The sequence below is a fragment of the Pipra filicauda genome, unplaced genomic scaffold, assembly GCF_003945595.2.
Source record: "Pipra filicauda isolate LSUMZ 115617 unplaced genomic scaffold, ASM394559v2 scaffold176_size3548034_pilon, whole genome shotgun sequence".
Taxonomy (NCBI): domain Eukaryota; kingdom Metazoa; phylum Chordata; class Aves; order Passeriformes; family Pipridae; genus Pipra; species Pipra filicauda.
The window spans coordinates 829,293-841,554 of record NW_024104283.1 but is presented as its reverse complement, the minus strand read 5'-3'; the positions used below and the strand labels follow the sequence as shown (position 1 = coordinate 841,554).

Below are 12,262 nucleotides of genomic sequence, written 5' to 3'. Positions count from 1 at the left end.
TTAAGATTGCTAAGGAAAATGAGTCACTTCTAGCAATAAAGCCTACTACCGCGACAAGCAGGGTCATTTTTTCATAGGATGGAATTCACAAAAAAGTAAGGAAAGCCTGGGGGCTACTGCGAAGCTTCTGAAAACTCCTACTGAGATTTTATTCCAATTTAAAGAATTTTAACTAAAAGGACCGCTGCTCAGTAGAATCTGTAGTGAACTTAGACCTTGAAGCTATCACTTCTTAAATGTGAAATATATCAGTAAAGAGAGTGTAAGTGTTCTCTGTCTGAAGTACTTGTACTGAGTTCATTCAAAGAGCAGGTGATCATTTTGCTATGAAATTTAACCAAAATCAATTTTTTTATGCAGTTCCCATGCGTAGATATTGAGCTCCTCTTAGTACTCAGCTAAATGCGTAAGATTTGTTCAGAATACAGGTTTGTTTTGCTATTTGAGACCTTTATATTGAGGTTGTCATTACTGTGGAGTCAGAACATCTCACCATATTTCTGTACTTTGGTCACTTTTACACCTACACATGCCAGAAACAGATTGGAGATATTCCAGTTAGATTAGAGTTTATGAATGAAAAAGACTGAAATAATAGGTTTTAACTTCTAATATTTTTTAAAGATACTGAAGAAAAGCAAAGCTTTAGTACTTGATTTATAGATAGTTTAATTCATTCAAGCTTGCTTACTAAGGAAAGAAATATTTTGCCATAAATTAAAAAATATGTGGTATCTGGCTATAGTAAATATTACAAAAGTGATGTGGAAATGTTCACAAATACCCCTTAGCCTGGGGGGGGGGGTTGTATTTTATGAGCACATGAGATTTTTTTGTAGCACACACACAATCAAAATAATCATGAAGCTTGTTTTGTTGTAAATGGTACCCACTCATTGTCAATTTTAATATTGGACATTAAAGCTGCTTTCAGTTTTGGATAGGTTATTATTAAAGAGGTGGATGGTATTCATCAGTTTTAGGGCTAGCAGGTGAAAGATCCCTGTATCAAATGGAACCATTGCTGACAATACTGAGGTTTGAGGGTTTTTAGAGATGCTACGTACTTAAAATTGCAAAAAATGAAGTATGTTTATCAAGTGCTTGTTTGTTTCTCTTCTACTACCAGTGCAGAAGTCACTGGAGGAGTACTTCTTTAGACTATGAGGCTTGTTTGGGACTGTCTCCTCTCTGTATGTCCTAGAATATCCAACCTGAGGTGCCCACAGAGGGGAAAGATAACTCCAGCTGCTGTTCAGTGCTTTCTTACCACCTGTGGTTACAGGTTAGAACACAGTCTTTGAATTTACTTGCTAATATAGAGTAGTCTTTTGTAAAGAATTGCACATATGTATGTATGTGTCACATATGTGATCCTCTGTGCTAGACCAGAAGCCTTGCTTCCAAGAAGAAGATTTTCACTTTTGCTTGCCAGAGACTTATCTCTGCCCAGCTTTGGCTTTAGGCTTTTAAAATTGGGTCAGCCATATCTGTCAGTAACAGACTTAGTGGTTGCACATTACGTTACTCACACGAAGCACATTACTGAAAGCTATGTGTCTGTAAGTAATTTCCTAGGAGATCCTAAAGAGCTAGATTAAAATCTTCCCAGTGAAGATGTTGGTGTGTGTCTTCAGATTCAGAGATGTCCCAGGCACCAGGTGCTGAGCATATGCTGTCAAGGAGTGCTCTGGCGTTTCAAGATACTTATGCCTAAGGGCCTGTTCTGCCTGGTAATCTGAGGAGCAGGAGAAGTGGGAAGGAAAGCAGCCACACCACAGGCACAAAAGGAGAACTCTGCTTCTTATAATGCTGACCCAAAAGGAGTTTTCCTACAGTATCATATAGCTATTGCTATATGTAATACGTTTAGTATCATCTAATCCAGAAAATACGATGTATTCTGAAGATAAGCAAGCAAGTATCTCTGGCTCACTTCACAACTGAGAAGGCTGGAATCTAGTTATGTTACATTATTAAAATGCTGCTACTGCATGACGCTTGGTTGTATTTACTCCTTACACATTTAAGTATCCTTGTCCAATATAGTTCCATGGCCTTGTATCATGCAAGAAGTTTGCTTGTAGTTTGAAGCACAGAGTTCTACTTCCCTATTTAGGGCTGTAAAGTGGTGCTGCCCCTGACTAGGGGTAGGTTCTGGGACTTGCTATGCAGAACACTTGCATACAGAGGATTCCAACTGAGTACTCCAGGGACACTTTTGCTAAATCCTGAATATCTTGTATTGTCTATCAGTGAAGGGATTTAAACCTGCTAGATTGTCCTGACAGGTGATTGCTTGAGGCCACAAATTGGAAGGGAGGTATTTCATCCCACTAAAGAATTTTGTGGTACGTCACAGATGTAGTCTCTCTGGAGGAGCTGATCTTGTGTAAGTGAAAGGGAGAATGTCGCTGCGGCATTGGTGAGCATTGAGGTGCTAATCTGTGTGAAAAACTGCTGAAATAAGTACCTTTGGCAGAAGTAGTACCTTCTCACTATGCTGCTCTTAGGCACTTGACTGTGTCTCAGAACTAAACTAACCTTTTCCCTCTATCTTCAATTCTTTCTTTTTAAATAATAAGTTAATTAATAATAAGGTGTAAAAAATGTATTTAAAATGCAGTAATCTGAATTGATGCTGAATAAGCTCATTTTCCTAATATTGAGTGGTGTACTTTGCAAACCATAACTTATATAGCTAAAGGAAATGGAAAAACTTACTGTGTGATACCGTGACATTGCACATCTTCCCACCTTCTCTGAAGACTACAGATTTTCTTTTTTGTTCTTTTGCCGTATCTCACTGATCCCTGAACATTGAGGGTTTTTTAAGGAAGCTGAGGATTCACAACAGCAAATATTGTAGTAGTTAGGGCATTCCCCTTAAAGAAGGGAGAGTGGACTCAAGCTGCCTCAGGTTGAGGAGGGCTTTGAGCCACTGCCTCAAGGACTCTGTTGAGATGCAACAGGCCACTCTCTCTTGTTTCCTTCCAGCGGATGCCTATCTGCAAAAGAGACACCTTTGCCAGTACTTTCTTCGGGTTTGCCAGTACTTTCTTCGGCTGGATCAGGGTGGTTTCCTGATCAGGAACACTGAGACACCTTTTAGATGACTGAGAAGCAGATCTCTTCTTAAGCCCTTTGCTTTAGAGGTGCCTGTTTCTCTCCATTTTCTGTACAGAGCTGGAAAACTCTTCTGACTTTACATGGTATGATCCATTAGCCTGGGTCAGGTACCTACTTAAAGTGTTGCAGCCTTGACTTAATGTCTAAATTAAGTGGTCTGAAATGTCTCAAAAATGTCTTAGTACATAATGTGTAAGCATAATTACCTGCGTTCTGGAGATGGAATATTTTTAGATTTTACCAAAAAGCTTTGCCATCTGTGCTTCTCGCTTGCCACTAGTGACTTTTGGGGGCTATACTAGCTTCTTTTATTGATGGAGTTCCACAAGGAAAGAAAAGAAAAATCATTTAATCCCGGGACAACAACTCTGATATTATGACTTAATTGATTTTCAGCCTTTTTTTTTTTTTTGCAAATGCCAAAACAGTGTTTGTTATTTGTCCATCACTTCAGTAATGGAGTGATTCTGCTTTTAAATAAATAGTCATTATGTACATAAGCAATAAAAACTTCTTACAAAACATATATTGCTATGCTTTTATTTTTCTTGTATTTCCACTTCATCTTATTTCTGATATTAATTTGCAACAAAGTAAAAGAAACCATCTTAGGTCATGTGATACGTAACACGTAACTCAATTCTGACATGATTCTAAGAGGAAATAAAAAGTCAATGATATTACTGGAAAACTTGAACGTATTAGTTTTGAGGAAATCATGGGGATTTTAAACTACATTACTGAATATTGTAAAATGGGTATTGACAGCAATGATATCATCAGGTCTGGACCCTGTGTACTATGATGAGCAGAGCTATTTGCCCTAATTTTCATGGGCCTGGTCCAATGACACAGAGTGGCATTAATCTTTGTAATCAGGTCATTTAAATCTTGCACCACTCATTTAAATACATGTTGTGTTTAGCAACTTGTACGCTTTGTAGATGCATTTTGTCAGTTTAAAAAGACTTTTTGTTATCAAAAAGAATAGAATGTGGGGTGGGGAAGAAGAGGACAGCAGTTGGTGTGTGTTTTGTAATTCTATTATATCTGTAAAATGGGTGGATGAAGCTTTCATGATAGCTAGCAAATCATCCAGAACCCAGATGACAGTGGAAATGGATAAGAATTAGACAGCTGTTGAGAAAACAAGCATACTTATCAGTAACATTATTAGTGTATTTGCTGTTGACAACTTTTTGCTACAAAAAGTCTAGAAGATACCTGTAGGAGAGAGACTCTGTATATGATTTAAAATCGGGTGTGTGACTGAAAGCATGAACGTTGAGGAAAGTTTGGGTAAATGTGACTTAAGTGAGAGTTTATGGCCCCTAGTAACAAAAGGAGGGAAGAATGTTAAAGTAAAAACAATGGATTTTTTGAAAGAAGGCTATAGTAAATACAGAATTGGTAGATAAGATCTTTTTAGTCAAGCCTCAAGGGGAAAAGGAATTAAGGAGAAGTGATGCTTTGTCAGAGATAATACTACAGCACAAACAATGCTAATGCAGAGATTTAGACTTTAATTAAACTGTAAATTCTTCATTGACCTCTGAGACTTTCTCAGTTTGCTGAGGAACAGAATAAAAGACTTGTATGAGAAAGGGATAAAGCTGGGTAAGGAGCGGGGAATGGGACACCCCGATTAACTGTATTTCATTTCTAAGCAAGAGGCATCGAGTACGCGCACATAAAAAAACACTGTGTCATGCGGTAAAAGAAGAGCCAAAGAAAATATTTATCACATATAAGCCTTTCCTCCAATGACAAGAAGGTGATACTGAGGTTCTAAAGCATTTAATCTATTTTTTACAAGTTCTTGCTAAGAAGAGTCAGATATTCATAGGGTGCTAGCACAGTGCTAATGCCAAACCAGCGTTTTGTCATCTATTTTTATGAAAATTAGTTTTTTCTGAAAATTAAATAATACTATAAAATGTAAAAAAAAAAAGGTCACTAACTCTGACCAATTTAAGGAATACCATAGGTAGGTTTTCATTTGGAAGTGTTAAGTACATATATTTGGAGGTTACTTAGATATTAGGAATATTTAGGTATTCCCCAACTTCTGAATGGGAAAACTGGGTTTCCAAGATCTTTTCTTTTGGAGTTATACTCTTGACAATCTGAGTGGTAGTGTTTCAGCCCAATAAATACCTGTTTTGGCTGGAAATACCAGAAGTTTGTTTTTAAATTACATGCTTCATTCTTCAGATTTGTCTGCAACAAAACCAGAAACCAGCAATTGTTTATGCTTAATTTAGTGCGATAATGCATATGTTATGCCATTCAGGGAATCAAGAATTTGTACAGAATATACTGTATGTAAGTAACAAGTAACAGAAGTATAATGCTTCAATTTAAGCAAACTTAACTGTCTGCTCTCACAGGAAGAATTATTACTAGCATGAAGTCAACTGCATGTTTAAGGATGATTCTTCCCAGTGTAATTTAGTGCACTGGCATAGGTACCTGATTATACTACAAACTTCTTCAGACAGCTGTCAAATCATTTTGATTACCAAACAAATAGGATTTTGTCTAGTTATAAAATAGAAATTATGCTGCAACTGGGGTGGTTGAATGAAAGAGCAGTAATGGTACCTTCACTTCTAGATTCTGCTCTCTTCCATGCAGCTCTGGGGGAGGATGGTGATTTGTTCTGTAATATAGACAGTGAAGGGGGGCATAAAATGCCAATTACAAAAGGCAGTGATATTTTTGACCACCGAATGTAGATTTCACTGTGGTAGGTCCATGTGAGAATGCCGTAGTATAGTATAAAATCAGTAAAAGGTCACTGCCTACTTTCTCCCCCTCAACCATTATTTGGAGCATATTTCGTATGCTCTTCTCATCTCAAGATTCTGAAATAAATTTTCATTTTTTGTTGTTTTAGTTCACGTCATGACAGTTATGTCAGTTGCTTTAGCTGGTTCCCATAATTTGAATCAAAGGATCAAAGTACTTGCATCCTCCGGGACAAGTATAAATAAAAAGAATTGAAATATTCTTAGAAAATATTCTTGTCATACTGGGAATCATTTGCTAATTTAGCTTTTCCAAGAGATGAAACTAAGTGAGAAAGAGCTGGTACCATTTCAGCCCTTGGAGTAACTTTGAAATTTTGCTAGTGATCTACATAAATTATTCTTAGCAAAACAAAATTACTTCAGGAATATTACAGGTATTATATTCTTATGCCTTACAGCCAGGTGAGGTGGATATGCCTTAACTGGATTGGCACCAATCTGTGATCACTGTAGGGAAAGAAAAAAAACAACCTTACAACTAGTAAGGAAGAATGGCATTTTCATTAAGTTTCATTTTAAACCAGTTTTTTCTTGGAATTAATTTTAACTCAAAGTTTCTGGTTTAGATGATAGAAATCTCAGCTTTCTCCACATTGATAGTTCCTACTTTTTGTTCTGTTAAATGTTAAATTCTGTTAACACCAGTTAAATTTACCATAAATGAAGTTTGAGTAAATGTTTTAATCTTTCTCTGAACTTTGAGTGATATACTAGTAGTTTCTCTTTTTTTTTTTTTTTAATTAGATGGAGAGCAGAAGACTCAAGTGATGATTCATGGAATTGAGCCAATGCTGGAAACACCCATTCAATGGCTAAGCGAACATATGAGCTATCCAGATAATTTTCTCCACATTAGTATCATTCCCCGACCTACTGATTGAAACTCAGCTATATTCGTATAAGGATCGTTCTCAAGCTGGAATTAAAAGGGCATGTCAACTTCTTGCTTCTGTTAGTCTTGACAGAGGCAGCCTGACCAGAAAAAAAGAAACCAACAAAAAGCCGAAACAAAACAAGAAGTCCTCACTGCTGTAAGCCAAACAGGAAGAGAGATCCTGTCATCAGATAAGGGCAATTGGGCTGATCTTATTTTGCATCACTGCTGCGTTTGTTCACTGCTATAATTAAATCAGTTGCGATATGAAAGAATTTACAGGACTTCTGCAAGTCTGCTGTTTTCTTGTAAAATATAATGAAGCTGAAAACTGTCAACCGAAAAGCAAATGGAAATATGTCACTTGATTGTATTTCTGATTAACAAATAAACAGGGCTGTTTCGTAAAGTGGTAGTGTTTCAGCTTTGAGGGTGGAAACACTGGTTCGATTTTCTAGAAAGTTAGACAGTGAGAGATTCGGTTACCAGTAGCTTTTTGTAAAAGATCAAATTACTGTAAATCCATCTTTCCTTAATGAGAAGTTCATGTTTACAGTATATATATTGGTATGCAAATGATCTTTTAACTTTGATAACAAGCAGTGAGAGATTTTAAAGTAAGCCCATGAGCATGTTTTGTCAGTTAAAAACATGCGCAACTTAATAATTTACAAATACTTTTGATTTGTATGCTGTCACTGAATACTCTAGTGTGTTTATTATTCAAACCGGTTTTCATGAACTAGCAATGATGTAGGATAATCTGTCTCAGGATCCGTCATGGCGTTTCTTTGAGTTCATCTATTTTTTTTTCCTCCAAGAATATTTTATTAATTTACTTTAAAAAGTTTTTTTTAAAAAAAAAAAAAAAAAGAAAACTGAATGGATGTTGCAAACAGGATTGTATCCTGCTGTTTATTTCCATAGACTAGGAAACAGTTAAATCATAGAATGATGAACAGATTTCTTTTTAATGATTTTGAATTTTGGAAAGCTGAGACTTTTCCAAGCTAATACTTCCTCACATCTGTGGTCCCTGAGCAATCAGTCCGAAATGTGGAAGCTTCTAATCTCATTGCACAGATTTTTCCTTAGTTTAGCAGATGTATTTTTAGGTTATTGGATCATTTTGGTTTCTAAATGTTTGTTACCATTGCAGATGCTACTAGAACTCTACCAATTTTTTTGTTACAGTGAATTCATCAAACTGTGCTCTATTGCTTTGTCTGCAGTTTGTGGCTGTTTGTGGCACAAAACAATGTTTATAGTAGACATATTATCAAATATGTCAAATATTACCAAATATAAAGAAAGCATGACATTCTTCTTTCAAAAATAGTGGCTGTTGAAGTTCCTCCTCACAGTCCTGGCTTGTAAATGTCCTGGTAACTCCCAGTGCTGTTCCCATTCGTTTCCATGCTCCCTTTATGGTAGGATACTTACCTGTATCTGAAAAAGGAAGAAAATGAAAAATCAATCAAATGAATAACAACCTCTTTATGAAGCAAGAGGGGAAGGATCTCCATGGGTGAGGATAGAGTTGAAGCTAAGAAGAGCCCTAAGGGCAGAAAAAGTCAGTAGACAGGTTAGATAGTGTTTTAAATGTTAACAAGGAAATAGCTTGAAGGGAGTGGAATAGGTCCTAATGAAACAAACCTATGCTATATTCTGCAGGACATGAAGAATTTTTAAAATAAAACAAACCATGCTGATCTCTGTTTATGCAGAATTGAAATATAATATTCTTACAGAGGGATGATTTGGTTGAGTTATTCTAATTTCCAGTTCTGTTTGGAATTTTTGTTATGTTGTTGAATTGGCATTTTTAAACTTCCTTAGGCAGACATATCTAAATATTTTGGGCAATTTCAAAGTCCTGCCAGTCGATAAAGCAACTATTTTGTAGAGTCTTCATATTTAACAAAAGTGTCTTTTGTAGGCATAATTTTTCCATTAATCAGGATAAGAGGCAATACATTTAAAAAACTGTAGAGATTATGTTTCCTTTGTTTTAAGGTAAACTGGAGGGAGTCACTGGCTATTTTAATATGTTCTACACCAGCACTTTAAGTATACAACTCTTCTCGTGGCCCATATTTGCCAGTAAATCCAACTTTAAGGCCTAGCATGGAACAAAAAAAATATTGGCTTTAAAACATATTCTTTCCTCTTACTTTAACTATTTAAACTTTATTAAAAAATAAAACAAAGTTTGAGTCTGTCTTTATTTCCAACTAAATAAAGATCTTTCTCATGGAGTGACAAGAATATTTAATAATACTTAATAAGTAGAAACTTCTTAAAGAGCTGGTTGGGTGAGGTATCTAAACAAAAGCACGTCATCACAAAAATGAAGTGGCATCTTTGCTTTACCTGAGTTAAATCACATTTTTGTAGTTTCTTTTACTTAGTGTGCCAATAACAATAAAAGGTGTGTGTACTTCACTTTGAAATTCTGTAACTTCTGGGAAAAGATCTGGTCTGAACTGGTCAGAATCTAAAATAGTGCTCACTAAATTAATTTCACTAATAAGGAAAAGTGCCAAATACATCCATGCACACTCCTCAATATTTAGAATTTAAGTGTAACTGGTGAGCAAGTTAAATCATAGTGTAAAATGCACCAAAATACAGAGCTTGTTGCCGTCTTCATTGTATTTCATGTTTGGCAGTGGCTACTTTTGATTTTTGAATGTTCAGTGAAGAAAGAGTGAATTTTCTAATTATTTTTTTGATACCACTGGTTGTCAGTCAGCATACATGGTGATACCTTTTCTTCAAGTGGTTACTTAGTTTTAGATTAATTTCCATTAATTTTTGTGTGGGGCTGGGGGAGAAGAGTGGAATGTAGTGAAGGAGCATCCTCAATAAAACAAATTTGTACTGGTAAAAAGTCAGATAACATTACTACTACTAGGAAGAATGTGAACATGACATCTGATGGCCTAGTAACCCTGAAAAATGGAGAATAGGAAGACTGTTGAAATTAATTTAAAGAGGAGCTTAGAAAGATTTCTGCTGGGAAATGAGTAGAGCTTGTGCAATGGTGCGTTATTCTGCTAGAACACTTGTAATCCTGGGTTCCCATTAGGTACAGAAAATTCAGAAAAGGAGGGGGCGAGGGGTTGTTTGTCTGCAGGGACAGTAGTTCTCACGTGGAATTTTGAGGGGGAGGGGTCTGAACATCCAGGGAAAGGAGAGATTCGAGCTGGTGTAGGGACTGTGCTGCTTTAGTGGTAGAAATGCCGGATATGTGTATTGCTGTGAACCAGAACTCTTGCAGGAATGTGAAGAAATATTAAATCTCAGGACAGATCAAGCACAGGAACATGCAGTATGAACTACCATTAAACTGTTGAGCTATTTCAAACCTGGTTACTTCTCCACTAAAAGTTTTGGGAGATGTGGAGCAGGTCAAGACAAAGGTTAAGTTATAAAAAGCGTAAGAGTTGTTTGCCTAAAATTGCAGTCGTTGGAATCAGTGACTGGGAAAGTCGTTTCAGTTCTGTATTCCTTTATGTTTTGCTCTGACAGCCAGATACCTATCAGCTGATGAAGACTTGATCATCACTTCCAGTATTATTTATATCCTGCATAATAATTACGACTTTTTTTTTAATTACATTGTATGATGAATGAAGTCTGAGTGACAGCCTTGTGTTTGTGGTACTGAAAATAGCTGGAGTTTTTTCAGTTTTGATATTTAGAAAAGTCTGCATCCTGGCTGTACAAGTGTATTAGCACACTCTTAGAAAATTACTAGGGCTGAAAAAATGATGACTGACTTGAGAGAATGCTTTAAGCAAGTTTCATAGCTTGCCAGTGATAATTTATCAAATTGAGGGACTGGACAAGAAAAGGATAGGTTAATCCCTTTCATGGATACTTTCCAAAATTAACATTTTTATGTGTAGTGATTTTAAACTCTCTGAAGAACCTAGATTTTAGTTTGCTTGCAAATTAAGCAGTAATTTACAGAATTTATTCATATGCTACCATATGTAGATATTAAAACTGATTACATACTTTATTAGTCTAATATTAATATTGATGATTATCAAAGTGTGTCAGGAAGAGAACCGTGGTAGTAATCATGAGGGCTCCTGTAGGTGGCATGGTTCTGGTGCTGCAGTTGATGAAATGTAAAGATTGAGTGCATCTCTGGCAAGTACTACCACTTTTTCCAACTTCAGCCTTCCAGCAAAACCGAATGTCTTTACTGAGAAAATAACGTTATTTTCCTGACATAGTGAAAGTGTATTTCAGCAGAAAAAATATTTTCCATTCAACATTTGTGGCTGTATCAGAATAATAAGGCTTTTGTAAAGTGATTCCAGCCATTGATTTTAGCAGTCGCTGTTTATTTGGACAGGAAGGAGATTCCTGAAGTGATTTTTTTTTCTCTCCTTAGAATGAGAAAGGTTATGCACAGAGGTTCTTAGAATGTCACCACATGTAGAATGGGTTCTGAATTAAAGCAGGTAGGTATCTGTTCTGTGTTAAAACTTCTGATTTTGAGACAGGGCTTGGTGACATTTCAAAATGTCACACTTAACCTGAGTAATATCTCTTGAGAGAGATGTTAAGTTTCAAATGCTCAGAAACTAGATTTCAGATTTCTGTACTTCCAAGTTACACTATCAAATTAGCTGGTGGAAGATGATTTAGAGTGAGAGAGATATTTTCTTTCCTTCCCTTGCCTTTCATGTCTCTACGATTCAAGTAATTAAATTCTTTTAAGTGTGAAATGAAACACCAGTTTTTCTAAACAATAAATTGAAGAACACAAAGGAATACAAAACAGCTATGCAAACAGCTACATGAAGAAGAGTTTGGTGTATGTCAAGTTTTTATACGTATAACTAGCATTATATGGAGTTTAAAGGTGTGGATTTCATAGTGTTTATATGTATAAAAACCACTTAAGGTAGAAAGAGAGGCAGTCAAACACTGTGTTAGGATTGGAGGATCTCGACTGCACTTGAAACTGCCAAAATGTGTCTCATTTTAAAATAGCACTTTCCACTGAAGATGTTTAAAGTCTTAATACTTGCATCATTTCACTAATCTAGGTCAACAGATAAAATGAATATGTTGTGGAAACAAATCTGTGGTCTAGTTACTGATACACATTACATTCTCAGCACTTGCAGTAATTGTGAGTATAACATGGTGAAAAGGGTGAAGCCAGTGTGTGGAGTTTGTCTGCATCTGCCAGAATTTGGAGGATCATTTGCTAGACTTTTGTCAAGTGTGTTTTGCAAGTTCACATGCACATCTTAAAAACCTCTAGAAGTTAGGTTCTCTTTCAAAGCAAATTGGGCTTTAGTGGGGCAGGGCGGGGGCTGGAAATCAGTAGAGTTGCTCATTAAACCTGTCCCTTCAGTCACTGCCTTACAGTGAAAGGCATGTGGAGAGAGTCACGAGAGAAGGCTGGTTATGTCTT

At 36.2% G+C, this 12,262-nt stretch overlaps 1 protein-coding gene across 4 annotated transcripts in view; it reads left to right on the top strand.

Moving 5' to 3' along the window:
* ATG5 (autophagy related 5) overlaps nt 1–9,261 on the top strand; it is a 74,586-nt gene extending 65,325 nt beyond the window's left edge. For 2 of the 4 annotated variants that reach the window (XM_027731672.2, XM_027731708.2), the window contains one exon: nt 6,687–9,261. In XM_027731672.2, coding sequence (XP_027587473.1) covers nt 6,687–6,823 — 137 coding nt within the window. In that variant the 3' untranslated portion in view covers nt 6,824–9,261. Of the gene's footprint in view, nt 1–1,129; nt 1,286–6,686 lie in introns of all 4 variants that reach the window. The other 2 variants (XR_005562971.1, XM_027731698.2) reach the window with 2 other exon arrangements.
* The last annotated feature ends 3,001 nt before the right edge of the window (nt 9,262–12,262 follow it).